This window comes from Phoca vitulina, unplaced genomic scaffold, assembly GCF_004348235.1.
Source record: "Phoca vitulina isolate PV1807 unplaced genomic scaffold, GSC_HSeal_1.0 scaffold81, whole genome shotgun sequence".
Taxonomy (NCBI): domain Eukaryota; kingdom Metazoa; phylum Chordata; class Mammalia; order Carnivora; family Phocidae; genus Phoca; species Phoca vitulina.
The window spans coordinates 4,963,256-4,978,832 of NW_022589784.1; the positions used below are offsets into that span (position 1 = coordinate 4,963,256).

Consider the following 15,577-nt stretch of genomic DNA (forward strand, 5'->3'; position numbering starts at 1 on the left):
CATGCAACTCTTGATCTCAGGGTTGTGAATTCGAGCCCCATGTTGGGTATAGAGATTACTTAAAAATAAAATCTTTTAAAAAATGGTTTTATTATTTGCTTTTATTTATTTTATTTTTCTTGTGAAAGCAAGAGCACTGAAAATCAGTTTTTCACATTTATCTCCACTTTGGAGTTCCATTAAGTCTATGAGTTGGCTCAGCTTTTGGTCTCTATAGATTTGCCTATTCTGGACACTTCCTATAAATTGAACCATATACTCTGTATCCTTCTGCGACTGGCATCTCTCACTGACATAATGTCTTCAGGGTTCATCCACGTTGTAGCAGATGTCAGTGCTTTATTCCTTCTTATGGCTAAATAATAATCCAGAGTATGATTGGACCATATTTTGTTTATCTGTTCATCAATAGATGGACCCTGGGGTTGTTTTAGTTGCAGGGAGGATGGGGAATGAATGCTTAATAGGTGTGGGGTTTCTTTTTGGGGTGATAAAAATGTCTTAGAACTGGCTGGTGATGATGTTTGTAAGGCATCGTGAATGTGCCAAATGCCACTGAATTGCACACTTTAAATGGTTAAAATGGTGAGTTTTATATTATGTGAGTTTTTCTTCAATTAAAAAAAGTGTCCTTATATTTCATACTATGACATCACCATTCATTTAACGTGTCCCCGGTTCTTGACCTGTAGGTCCTTCGAGCATTTTCATCACTATCAACACTATTACATTAAATATATGTGTCCACACATCCTTGTGCCATGTTATCTGTAGGCCAACTGTCTTTTAAATGCCAACGGGACTCGATGTCCCTGCCTCGGGGCTTGGAGACTCCACTGCATGTTTATTCCCACCAAGGTGGCAGGTGAGTGGTAGGAGCACAGTCCATGAGGACAACAGCCACTGCCCAGAATTTTACCCTCTCCAAATCTTCTCCCCTAGGTTACTGACATTCAAGGCCTTTGCCCAGCTCTTCATCTTGGGGTGCTCCTGGGTGTTGGGCATTTTCCAGATTGGACCCATGGCTAGTATCATGGCCTACCTGTTCACTATCATCAACAGCCTGCAGGGGGCCTTCATCTTCGTCATTCACTGTCTGCTCAACCGCCAGGTACATAGCAGTTGCCCTTCCCGGCCCCATCCTTCCGGGGAACATGCCTGTGTCGGCCCACATCTAGGAATAATTCATCCTCTTGTGATGTGTCTCTTCCTCCAGGTACGGGAAGAATACAGGGGATGGATTACCAGGAAGAGCAAACCCAGTTCCGAGTCCCAGACTTCAGGGATGTTACTGTCCTCTGTCGTCTCCACTTCTAAAATGGTGAGAGACTGTGTTTCATGTGGTTTCTTCTGTTCAAATGGAATCACTGCTTCTTAGCAACACCAGATGCCACTGTGCACGGAGTATCTACTGTGAGCTAAGTGTGTCTATGTATATTAGCACATTTGATAAAGTGCAGTGTTCAAGAGTTGGGGTTCAGGAGCCAGGCTTCATGGTCTTAAATCCCAGCTTTGCCCCTTAGTAGCTGTGTGAACTAAACAAGATAAAATCATGACTCATACAGATATAATATGAGCATACATTAAGGATTTTATTCTACTCATTAATCAGTGAGGGAGTGAGGCGGATATTAAACTGGCTCAAGAGAGAATGTACAGAACAGACATATATATTATGTAACATAAATATATTGTATTATGTAACATTTATCATATATCTCATATATTGTATACATTATATACAAATTATGTAATATCTTATATATTTTGTATAAATTATATATAGTATATATTATATATGTATTATGTAATACATACATATGTCTGTACTTTGCATTCTTTTCTGAGCCAGTTATAACATCTGCTAGGTTCTCTTGTTGATAATTTTATAAAATTATTTTTTAATTATATATTTTAATTTTAAAAATATTTAATTTAATTATATAAAATTTTATAAAATTATTCTTAAAAATTAAAAATTTATAAAATTATCAACAAAATATATAATTATATATATAACATATATAATTATACATATAATTATAAAGTTATATATTATATAATTATTATATAATTATACCAATACATAAAATTTCATATTATGTATTTAAAAATGAATTAAAATATATATTAACATATGAATTATATGAATTATACACACATATATAATTTCAGAGACATTCAGAGACATGAATGTGCAAATGGAGGCAAAACTGATTTTTCCACATAATTTTGCATTGCTATCATCGCTATTTAAAATTTACAGAGTTGTATTTAAATTCAGTTAACCAAGTTATAGTACATCACTAGTTTTTGATATAATATTCAATGATTCATTAGTTGAATATAACACCTAGTGCTCATCATATTTAAATAAATAAATAAATAAATAAAAATTAAAGAGTAAAATTTACAGAGTTGTAAAACTTTCTCTACACAATTGCTCTTCCATCCCCTATTGGAATTTTTTATATTTTCAATGATTTATTCCAAACACAAATAACTAAGATTCAGTGGCTTAATTAAACAGGAAATTATTCTTTTCTTCTTTTTTTTTTTTGCAAGAATAGAAGCTCAGAGTTAGGTGTTGCTCGTATTGGTTCTGTTGCTCAGGGATGTTGTAAAGGATCTAGGTTTTCCCTACTTTTCCAATCTACTAACATGTTGACTTCATCAAACAATTTTCATGGTTGCAAGATGGCTGCCATAGCTCCAGACATCATGACCATGCTGAAGGCAAGAAGAGGGATGGGGCAGAAGTGGCAAACACTTTCTCCCTTTCACAGGAAACAAAAGCTTTCCCAGAAATCCCTCAGTGGGTTTCCCTTTCACTTAGTTGGTCAGAACTGTATCACATGATGACACATAGTTACAAAGGAATTTGACAAAACAAGTATTTGGCTTCTTTGCTTCTAGAGTGGAAGCTATCAGTGGTGAAGAGGTTGAGAACAGCTTTCAAGTTTGCCATTAGTGCCTGCCACACTAGAGACCGTCACTGTTAACATTTTAATGTTTATCCTTCTGGTGTTTGTTGCCATATTTCTCTCTCTGTATTTATAAGACCCCAGAATCACATTTGTACTAATCCTGCTGATTCTAATTCTGATTTCTCTCTCACAGGGTTAAAGCTCTTTCTTACTTTCAAATATGCTATGAAGCAACATTTGAGGAAAGCAGGTACCAGCAGGAGCCTACTCTGAAATCTCTGCACAGCTTGATGCACAGATGCAGGATCCCGCTAGCCCCAGAACTCTCTGGAAAACAAGAATTTCTGTTCAAGATGATAAGTTCATCTTCCGTGTTCTGCTCTTTGAGTTTCTAGACTTTCGTGGAAGTAACAGATCCCAGGGCAATAGCATGAACAAGGTTACCTGGCTACCATTTTGGTTTCTCCTAAGTTCATTGGTGCATGGCAGCAAGCGTTCCTCTCCAGCACTGTCCTGCGCCTGACACAGAGCAGCCCTCAATAAATGATTTGTTATATGACTGACTGACTTACCCTGACAAAGCCTCCTCCTGCTTTTAAAGAAATGGTCAGTAAAACAGTAATGGTGACCCCAGGGGATGAATAAACCCCACAGACCTATAGGCCACTTTTGCACAAACACTTAAAACAGTTATGTTGGTGAGTAGGAGTGCTGGATGGAGCAGAATCCCAGCATTTCATGGAGGGTTGCAGTGCTTGATGACAACACCCTTTGGAAAGTGTTTTGGTTTCCTGGGACCTTTCAGCAAACCAACATCTCTCTTCCTTCCAGGAACTTCCTTAGGACTTGGCTAGGATTCACACTGCTCACAAAGTTATCACCATCCCACCTGGCCCTCCATGCTGCATAATATCTTGATTGCCAGGGAGAGTAGAGGGAGATGAAACTTTTTAAAATGTAGATATCCTGGGGCGCCTGGTTGGCTCAGTCATTAAGTGTCTGTGTTCAGCTCGGATCATGATCCCAGGGTCCTGGGATCGAGCCCCGCATCGGGCTCCCTGCTCCGCGGGAAGCCTGCTTCTCCCTCTCCCACTCCCCCTGCTTGTGTTCTCTCTCACACTGTGTCTCTCTCTGTCAAATAAATAAATAAAATCTTTTTAAAAATGTAGATGTCCTCTGTGCTCGCTTTGGCCGCACATATACTAAAATTGGAACAATAAAATGTATATATCCTCCCTTCCAAGGCCACTCTGATACCTCCCTACTCAAAGTGTGGTCTGTGGACCAGAAGCATCAGCATCACCTTGTTAGGAAAGCAGGATCTCAGGCCCCACCCCATATTGGCTGAACCAGAACTTGAATTTTAATGGGAGCCCCAGGGGATTTGTGTTGTACACATGAATGAATGTTCTAGAATATTCTGGAATATTCTTCTGCTTGCCATGCTGATAGCAGAGCTTGTCTTTAAAACCAGAGAGGAAAATATCTTCTTGACGTTTGGACTTTGCATCTGCCATTCCCTCTTCCTAGGATACCTTTCCTCAAAATCCGACTAATTTCTACCTTTTCTTGAGTCTCAGTCATCACTTCCACCAGGGAGAATTCTTTGAATCTCCTCAAGTAGACTAGATGTCATTTTGTGTGTCCCTAGGGCTTCATGCTTTCTAACCCTGTATTATAACTTCTCTTTTTCTTAGGCATCTTCAGCCTAGACTGTGAACTCTATAAGTACAGGGAATTATATCTAGGAGATTCTCCATAAATATGTTGAATGAATGAGTAAATGAATGATTACTCTCCATTCTGAGGATGAGGAAACCGAGGCTCAGAGAGGTTAGGTAACTTTCCCAGCCTCACACAGCTGTAGGTGGCTGAGGTAGGCTGTGAACTCTTGACCACAGAGCTCCTCTTCCAGACCCTGTGTCTTTCTCCTTCTCTTCCTTTGACCCCAGGAATTCTTAGTTTGGAGATACAGAGGAAAGACAAAATATTTACTTTGCGTCAACTTACCACCGAAGATTCAATTAGCTCAGTAATGATCCTGGGTTAGACAATTTGATAACATTAAACTTGGCTGATGGAGGCTCAGTCTCTATTATTTGTGGCAGCCACAGCTTGAGAGGGAAGCTGACCCATGAGTTCATTTATGACAGGTTGGTCTTCAGTGTTTTGCTTGTCCAGAGAGTTCGATACAGAGGCCGTAGTTCTAAGGGATAGTGAAGCAAGAGATGGCACGGTTCCTACCCGTCAGCAGTTGTGGTAGATTGATTGCATCAGTGGCCTCAGGAGGTGGCCTCCATCTCTCTACACCCCTTCCCTGTCACTCTGTGACTCTTACTGCTCTCACTCAGGCTTGGCCTTGAGTCTTGCTTTGGTCAACAGAATGACTCAAAGACAGAGGGTTTCACAATTGGGTGTGTATTCTTTCTTGCCTTTACAAGATCAGTTTTACTTGCTCTTGCCTCCCTGCCTCCGCCCTGAGAACATATCCAGCTAACCTGCGGGAGGGGTGTGAGAAACATGGAGGACAGCTACGTCATCCCATTATACCAGCTGAGGCTGTCCTCAATCAGCCAACCCGCCGACCTGTAGCTGACTGCAGGCAGGTGAGCAAGCCCAACTAAGAGTGCAGACCTGCTAAACCAACTCAGAGACTCAGGAGTAGCAATAAAGTATCATTGTTTTAAGGCACTGAGTTTCAAGAATAGTTTGCTATGAAGTATTATTTGTGGCAATTACTAACTGATACAGTAACCAATGGATTATCAACATTTTGTATTTAATTGCAACAATTTGGAATATACAAAAAGAAGGATTGGGGTCTTCATTTCCTCTTAGCTATCAGGATCTATAAATTTGTAACGCTTAAACTTCTTCCTGATAGAAGACTTACACAAAAGCTTGTCTTTACGACAAGTGTTACACGTTGGTCAAAAATAATGTTGTCCTTCAGGGGGCAGAATATCAGAGCTGTTAATCACACCTGCCTACACGTAAAGAGAACACCAGAATGTGACAATGCCATATATATATATATTTATATATATATATTATATTATATAAATATACATATTTATAGACATATAAGATATATATATATATAATTTATTTTAACATATAATATATATTATATATAAAAAATATATATTTAAAGGGACATATGCTCTTATTTTTTATTTATTTTTAATTTTTTTAGAGAGAGAGAAAGTGGGGGGAGGGGCAGAGGGAGAAAGTGGGGGGAGGGGCAGAGGGAGAAGGAGAGAGAGAATCTTAAGCAGGCTTCACACTCACCACAGAGCCTGACTCAGGGCTCAATCTCATGACCCTGAGATCATGACATCAGCTGAAACCAAGAGTCGGATGCTTTAACTGACTGAGCCACCCACACACCCCAGAAACTCTATATTTCTAAGGTAAGTAAAAGCTGTGGCCTCCACAACAAGAATTTTTCTTACCATAAACATCAAGCTACCTTTGGTAGAGTCCTTTACCACCGTCACCTCCAGTGCCTCCACTAGAGAGAGAAAGGGACTCAGAATAAAAACTGCATCGTTCTCCAATCCCATAAATATAAAGATCCATTCATTCAAGAAATATTTGTTGACCACCTACAATGTGCTTCCCCCAGAACATTAAAATAATTGAAACAATATTGAAAAATTGAAGTTAAGGTATTAGAACTGAAAACATTTCAAATTTAAATGTCTTATTTTTCCCCCAAACCAGAATTTATTAAAATTTTACTTTCTTGGTTTTAATGGAAGTAAACTCAATCAATAATATTTTCAAAATCAAGTTCTAGGAAAAAATTAGCTATTAAAAAGTACATTGAGAAAGTGTATGTAAGGGTGCACATTTTTCTTTTCTGCCACGGGCAAAAAATGGTGACCTGGCCTAGCAAGGGATATTTTGGATGTTTGGTTTATCATGGGTTTTCTTGCATTGACTTTTGATGTTTTGAAATGTTGCATTGACACAGTGTTTATCTTGATTACTCAAGGGATTGTCTCCTTTTCTGTTGTGCCTGAGGTGGGTGCTTCCTTCTCCTCACCCTTGTGCTGGCCCTGATCATGACCACTTGGGGGCAGATTTACAGCTAGTTTTTAGGAAATGGGACAACATCCTTGTCATCCCTTGCCTAAAAACACTTAGTTATAACACTCTGTTAGTCACACCTGCCTACACGTAAAGGGAAAACCAGAATGTGACAATGCCAGATGTCTCATGCCCACCTGAGAATGATCTAGAACAGGTATACCTATGCTATCCTGAAATATGTATTTTTTTTTTTTTTTTTGCGTTTGTCACATTGTGAATATCTTTTCAACTCATCAAACCTTTTGAAACTTTTTTTGTTTTGTTTTGTTTTGATGGTTGCATGGTGGTCTGTGGTATACACGTGTCATAATGTATTTAATCTGAGTTGCATCATCTCCAACTTTTCAGTATAAACAATGCTGTAAGGAATATCTTTGAGCTAAATTTCAAACACTCTACTATTTAAATGCTTTTGAGACAAGTTATAGGTTGTGAGTGGGAAGAAGTTTGTATGTCTTCCTTAATGCATGGTTGAAGAAACACATAACTGTACCAAAGCCATCAAAGTTTTCCCAAACTACCAAAAAAATAAGCCATTAGAAATAGTAATTTGAAGTTTACTTAAGGTGTACTCAAGAGAAGCTTTCCATCATCAGTTCTGAGTCATCTGGTCACCTCCTTGCCTTAACATTCCATTCCATTGTGCCTAAAGCTATCAATCTTTTATTTGTAATACTCAGCATGTTGGATTATAATCAGATGTTCATGTGTTTTGTCTCATTTGTCTCTGTATGCCTATGACCAGCAGAAGACTGGGCTCGCAGATGGACTCTCTAGTGTTTGTGGAATGAATGCATCCAGAAAGTGTTGTGCCAGTCTGCTGCACAGTAATAGGACAGTGTTCTGATACTCTGCCCCCTGAAGGACAAGCTCTCCTGGTTTTCCAAATCATGTCCTGCTCTTGCCCAGCGACTGAAACAAACAGGCCCCTTGCCCATTTCCAAGAACTACTCCATGATAACTCCATTACAAACACTACTATTTCTAAAACGACAATGGGTGACTTAGGGATTTTGGTGCCCATGACTTATTGATGGAATGCTCTGAGAAAAGAGGAAGTGAGGGAAGCAGGATGTGGTAGGAGAAGGATGTGGGTTCAGCCAGACCCCACGGTGAGCTCTGATGCCTGGATTGCACCTCAGCATCGGTCCCCCTTTGAGGCGGGGTGACCAGCCTTTCATAGCCCTGTGTCAGTCAGCTACTGGCTGTGTGGGGCCCTTGTGGGGGTGGGAACCTTTAGCTCCTGTTCAGCTGAGGCCAGTCTGGAGAAGGGACAGCTGGCCCAAAAAGGAACTTAATGACAGACATCAACAATATTGACTACTTTGCCCCATCCCCATGACTGCCAAATATGAAAAAGAAAGTTGTATTAATCACGTAGATACTTGGTCACAGCTCATTGTAATGCGATTTTGAGCTGCATTTTAAAATGTTTGTTTCAAAGGATGCTCCTTAGACATTCCGATAAAACCTTCCTCTTACTTAACGATCTTAGGGATTGTTTACCATTATCATTTGGCTTTATTGAGCCTGAAATGTAATGGTGTTTATATTTCCAAATAGACCTTTAATCAAGTGCTTTCATCTTTAAAAAATATGAAAATCTTCAGGAGGAGACATTTCTAATGCTTATCCTGGGAGGGGGATGCCTTCTCTTTGAAATCCTATAATGTACAATGTGTGAGAGAACTTGCCACTTTTCTCCCTGAATGTTCCATCACTTTATAATCAGTATTAATCTTTGTAATGTCTCATTTCTGTGACCTTACTTCATGAATAATTCCTAAGTTTGATAAAATTATCCACCATGTGTGACTTGAAACCCTCAAGCTGCATCTGCCTTTGCTACAAATGTGGGCTTGCTCAATTTACGTATCTAGCTTTTTGACCACAGGATCTCAGACTATGTTTCTTCCTCTTCCCTACTTCTCAGAAAATCCCTCCTCGGAAGTTTGTGGGTGTGGCTGAAATGGCCTCTGGTCTCTGCTCTGGATGTATTTCTCCCATCTTGCCAAGTCTTACCAATTATAATTTCTTACTCCTTGTCCACGCTGAAATTTTCTCAAGAGCATTACATATAATTCTGAAACCTCCTCAGCTTATCCTGTGATTTTATTTCTGTATAAAATAAAAAGAAAATTTAGAAAGCTTCAGTTATAAAATTTGAGGAATTAATATTTATATTTTTTGCATGAATTATAACACGTCCTGCTCTCCCCACACATTGTGATCACTACATGATCACCATAAAGGTAAAACCAAAGGCCAAAGTTGTCTGGATTTTATGGAAAATAAGGTCCAACAAAATCCACTGGGTAAGGAATATAAGTTTGCCAAAATCCAAACAGGTCAACCCGGTTCCCTGTTTCAACTTGAATGGGACCAGTGATTTCTTTATTTCTTTATGTTTTATTAAGATTAAAGTCACATAACATAAAATTCATCATTTCAACCATTTTAAAAGTGTACACTTCAAAGGCTTTTAGAACAGTCAGAATGATCGGGCACCTGGGTGGCTCAGTCGGTTGAGCGTCTGGCTCTTGATTTCGGCTCAGGTCATGATCTCAGGGTCACGGGATGGAGCCCTGCATCAGACTCCATCCTCCGTGGGGAGGCTCCTTGACTCCGCACTGTTGAAAATCTATGCATATCTTTTGACTCCTCAAAAACTTAACTATTAACAGCCTATTGTTGACTGGAAGCCTTACTGATAAACAATTATCACATATTTTGTATGTTATATACATTATAGACTGCATTCCTACAGTTAAGTAAGCTAGAGAAAAGAAAACATTAAGATAATCATAAGGAAAATCCATTTACAGTACTGGACAGTATTTATTTATATATAAAAATCCATGTGTAAGTAGACCCATGTAGTTCAAACCCAGGTTGTTCAAGGGTCAACTATATATTCTAAGGGAATGGTTCAGTAGATTTCCAGGAAACCAGGTGCTGACTAGTACTGGTTTTAGTGTTAAGTCTAGGCTGCCGTTCTGATAGGGCATAAACACTGGGCTCTGCTTGGTTCTTGTGTCCCTTTTCTGCAGGGTAGAGCACCTTCACCATATTTTCCATTTCCAGCCAATGCTTTTATGGAGTACCACCATTTCAAAGTGTGGGAAGTTTGCTGAGAAACAACTGTTTTTTGTTTTGTGTTTTTTTTGTTTTTTTTTAGAGGGAGAGGGAGAGCACTCAAGCTGCAAAGGTGGTGGGGAGGGGCAGAGGCAGAGAGAGAATCTCAAGGAGACTGTGCTCACATGGATCCAGTGGCAGGGCTCATCTCAGGACCCTGAGATCATGACCTGAGCCAAAATCAAGAGTCAGATGCTCAACCGACTGAGCCACCCAGGTGCCCTAGAGAAACAACTGTTTTTAAATGACAAGGAAAAAGGGGCACCTGGCTGCTCAGTTGGTAGAGTATGTGACTCTTAATCTCAGGGTCGTGAGTTTGAGTTCCACGTTGGGCACGGAGCGTACTATAAAAAAAAAAAAACTAAAAAATTTTAAAAAGTAGGGGTACCTGGGTGGTTCAGTCACTTGAACATTGGACTCTTGGTTTCTGCTCAGGTCATGATCTCAGGGTTGCAAGAGGGGGCCCCACGTGGACTCTGCACTCAGTGTGGTGTCTGCTGGAGATCCTCTTCTTCTCCCTCTGCCCTTCCCCCACTCACCCTCTCTCTCTCTCTCCAATAAATAAACAAATAAAATATTTAAAAATTTGTTTTAAAAAATAGCAGTGGTTAAATGACAGGCAAAAGAGGAAGGGGCATTTGTGTTTTGTGTTTCAAGTCCACACGTCAGTAAAGGATGATGTTTCCTTCTTTTCTTGAAATGTGGTTTCCTCTTGCATGACAGTTAAGAAGAAAAGCTTGGCTTCTGGTTAGAATGGGTAGAACCAGTGTAAGTGCCAGGGTGTGTTTTGGATGGCAGCTTGGTGAGAACAGGTGGCTCAGCCAAAGGAATTAAATGAAGAGGGTTTAACAAAGAGACTATTTATACAGGTGTGGGGAGGTAAAGGGGGCTCTGAACCCAATTCTAGTGTGTGAGTGAGGTTTTTTTCTCACCACCAAGTGAGACTCCAACACCAGCTGGGTGCTCTACAATTCAACTCCATCGTGATACTATCTACCTGGAACTAGCATAGTGTCAGATTCCTTAGGTGAAATGGCTCAGTCCCACAAGACTGCCCTCACCCCACCTCTGAAGCCTGAAAAACCCAGGTGGTCCCCATTTCCCCTTGGAGTTTGATTAATTTGCGAGGTTCACAGAACACAGAGAAACATTTTACTTACTAGATTACTGGTTTGTTATGAAAGGATATGACTCAGGAGCAGCCAGATGGAAGGGATGCACAGGGCAAAGTGTGGGGGAGGGGCTCGGGGCTTCTCCGCCCTCTGCAGGTGCACCTCCCCAAATCTCCACATGTCACCAACCTGGACGCTCCCTGTACACCATACTTTTGGGTTTTACACAGGCATGTTTGATCAAATCATTGTCTATTGGTGATTGAATGCAATCTCAACCCCTCCTCCCTCCCAGGAAGTCAGGGGTGGGACAGAAAGTTCCAACCCTCCATTTGTGGTTGGTTTCCCCTGGCAACCAACCCCCATCCTTAGGTGCTTTCCAAAAGTTACCTCTTTAACATAAACCCAGTTGTGGTGAAAAGGGGCTTGTTACCCATTTCAGTGTCTTGTGATACTGTCCTTCAATGTCACAAGAGACCAAATATTATAACAAAAGATGCTCCCATTGTTCTTATTGCTCGGGAAAGTCCAAGGGTTTTAGGAGCTCTGTGCCAGAGCAGGATGAATGCCAAATATATATTTCTTATTATAAATCACAATATCAAAGCAGAGCTAAGGGAAACCAAGAAAGGATGGGGAGAGGGGAGGGAGGGAGTAGCAACAGGGGGTAACTCTTATCAGTCCTTGTCTTAAAGGGGCAAGGGGATGGAACAGGTATAGGAACCTGGAAAATGCCTTGCCTGTGACAGAAGAATCTAACCACTGCCCAAATGTGCAGTCCCTGCAGGGAAGGAGGAGCTTGGAAAATGAATATCCCCATCTCTCTCTCCTCCAGCTTTATTCCTTCCTTCTACAGCTACTGTTGGTCAAAAAAGGTTGGAAGACAGAGCACAAGAGAAGCCTGATAATGCAGTCCATACAGGACAACCTCCCTGTGCACAGAGCAGGGTGGAGAAGGATGGAAAACAGATTCTTTCACAATCACCCAAAATGAATTGTTAGAAGCTTGTTAAAGTTTGAGAAGCAGCCAGACCCTATGGAACTGTTCCTTAAATTGGGCATTTGCTCCCTTGGATTGTGGAACCCTACCCCTAACCCTAACTGACTGGGATTCTGTTATGGTGATGGTCTACTGCTCCATCAAGGAGAGGTGAGATAAACAAGTAGGGATTAAAGAAAAAGATCATCAACAGATTCTTCCTTCTGACGGCTTCTGCTTTTGTTATTTCTCAGCTTGTTCATTGTTTCATGGACCACTCTACTGTCTATCTGTGTCCCTCTCTGGGGTTTTGCATTCAGACTCTCCAAGAGAGAAAGAAACAAGCTGAATCGATTGGCCAGTCAGCATCCAATATGGAGAAGTACTCTAAGGTAGATTTCTCTGCTTGGGCCACCTCATAGATTGTTGGTGCTGAATGGACCAACCCATGGTCCCATCAATTGTGGTTAGAAGGGGAAATCACATGGTTCCATGCCTGACAACATGTGTGTAAAAATCATCTTTCAGTCCACTTTGTGATGTGTATCAGTTAGCCTTAGCTGTATAACAAACCATCCCCAAATTTCATTTGCTTAAAATAACAACTATATTATTTTGTTCATGATTTTGTGGGTTGGTTAGACATTCCTTCTGGTCTAGTCTAGCCTGGCTGGTTTCTGATGAGCTCGTTCATGCATTTGTGGTCAGTTGGTGGGTTAGCTGGTTGCCAGATGATCTAGCATAGTCTCACTCCTCATCTGGAAGGCTGGCAACCAGAGTGGTGGATTGTTGATGAGTGAGCCTTGGCTCTCTTCCACATTGCCTCTCATCCTACAGTAGACCAGCTTGGGCTCATTCACATGATGATCTTGGGGTTTAAAGTGCAGCAAAAGAGGGCAAGCCCCGATATGCAAGCACTTTTCAAATCTCTGTTTCCATCCTGTTAGCTGTCGTTCCAGTGGCCAAAGCCAGCCACACAGTCAAGTCTAGAGTCAGCATAGGAGGACTACACCCCAAGATAGGGGAATTCTTACATCTGTTTGTGCAAATATCCTGTCACTTGCAGAATTAGGCTGTGAGCACATGAAATGCTCAAAATTTCAGGGATTTCTCTTGGATTCAGGAATTTCAGTTTAACATTCAAACACTTTTCACTTCTCAGCTGACAGTGATAGACCTACACCCTCTTTCACTTGTCATTCAAAAGCAACATTTTGAGTATCACCTAGAACAAATATTTTGAGTCTTATGTGGAGCGGCTAACTGCCTGCACACCATATCTAAGTGATTGAATATTTTATTGCATTGACTCTAATTAATTTATAAAATAAAAGAGACACCAAAAAATGAAAATATTTATGTCAGGGATAATAAAGCTATGCCTCATAAATGCAACAAAACCAAGATAAGGAGTAAATTACTAGGTGTGTATTTGGACTTGTTAAACTAGGGTTTTGTGAGAAAGGGTGTTTGCCATATTTGTGCTGGCTCTTACAAAAATTCTTCTAATATGAACAAGAAGAAATTTCAGGACACCATGCTAATGGGACCAATAAAGAATTTCATCAGCCAAGTAGATGAATGTAATTATGCTGGGTGACCCTATCTCAAAGTCCAAGAATATGGATATGTTGTTTTCCCAAGATGGTAAACTGAGAAGTGATACCTTAATAGGGAAGTGCATGATACATAGAAACACTGGCACGGTGGGATACACTCTTCCACAGTCTGGCCTTCAACTCTCTTTCTAAGAAGTTCACCAACTAAAGGAGGCTGCCCAATGTTGGATCCATTTTCTTGATGTAGATAGAAGTTGGCGCCACTCTCCATTAGGTGATTTTCTGTACTGAACACCGTCAGCATTTTCAAATTCACTCTCTGAGGCACTTTAATATGATCCACCCTAATGTAATGCACTATTTAAGTTGCCCAAATGAAAAGAGAACTAAGGGACTCTGCATTTTGCAAACTGCCCAACCAACACCCTCAGCCTTCTAGTGCACCACTAGACTCCTTGAGAAAGTGGAGCTCAAGATAAGAAGTGATGTACTTCCTTCTTCATTAGCTTTGAGAAGCTACTGGACTGGGTAAGAAGCAAGAACTTTTCATCTTGTGGGTAAGAACTGATTAGTGTATTTCAAGAGAAAATAGAAAATGTTTCATGTGTGATCTTGGGTCTAGAAAAATGTCTGGTACTGTAAAATTGTTCAAGGGGAACTTTTATATGTCCCGTTGCTTTGTTTTTGAAAACTGCTATATGGGCAACATTTTCTAGCTTCTGCTTGGGCAATATGTGTATTATGTGATGCAGAACATACTGAAATGCTTTGGCATTCTTGACAGAGATGATGCATTGTGTATTAAGAAGCTTAAGGTGAATTAAAGTACAGGCATACCTCGTTTTATTGTACTTTGCTTTATTGCACTTCACAGATACTGCATTTCGTTTTTCTTTTTTTAATTTTTTTTACAAATTGAAGGTTTATATCAATTAAATCTACTGGCACTATTTGTCTGACAGCATTTGCTCACTTCATGTCTCTGTGCCACATTTTGGTTATTCTTGTGATATTTCAAACTTTTCATTATTATTATATTTGGTGATTTGTGATCAGTGATATGACTCTCTGAAAGCTCAGATTATGGTTAGCATTTTTCAGTAACTAAGCAACTTTTCATTACAGGATGTACATTTTATTTAGACCTAATGCTATTGCATACTTAATAGATTACAGTATAATGTAAACATATTTTCTTATATGCACTGGGAAACCAAAACATTTATTTGACTCGCTATATTGAGGGAACCAACCCTGCAATATCTCTGAGGTATGTCTGTAATAAAGTTTCAAGAAACAGAGTCTGAAGCAAATGTAGCATAGAACCAATTTGCTATTAAAAATGAAGAAAACAAGACCTAGAAAGAGGAATAGGTTTACAGAGGTTGCATGGTGAATTGACAAGCATTGTCACACACCACATGCATCACCTCCATGATAAACCCATCAGCACAGTTAAATGCAAGGCTCGCTGTCAAAGGATTGTATATTTTATTCATGGCCAAAGTGACTTACTGTAAAGGTCAGTGTTTTTCCAGCTGCTGTGACCCACTGGCGGGGAGCAGGGTCATGAAACCAACTTGCTGGGTAATAACCAGCATTTTAAAATAAATTAAAGGGAGTATAATCATAAAATATCAAATGCAGCATATTGATTTGTGAAACTTGGTTGAGTTCTCTCTCTCTCTGTCTGATGTATTTCTTACAGTGTGTCACAGTCAAAAATCTCTCCAAGTCAGCCTTGCTAGATATGTAAAGAAAGCCAGA

At 40.0% G+C, this 15,577-nt stretch overlaps 1 protein-coding gene across 1 annotated transcript in view; it reads left to right on the plus strand.

The window, feature by feature from the left end:
• Positions 1-3,911, plus strand: part of ADGRE1 (adhesion G protein-coupled receptor E1) — a 59,448-nt gene extending 55,537 nt beyond the window's left edge. Inside the window, exons 20-22 of the mRNA XM_032394680.1 lie at positions 943-1,111; positions 1,217-1,321; positions 3,121-3,911. Coding sequence (XP_032250571.1) covers positions 943-1,111; positions 1,217-1,321; positions 3,121-3,126 — 280 coding nt within the window. The 3' untranslated portion in view covers positions 3,127-3,911. The remainder of the gene's footprint in view (positions 1-942; positions 1,112-1,216; positions 1,322-3,120) is intronic.
• Positions 3,912-15,577: the final 11,666 nt, after the last annotated feature.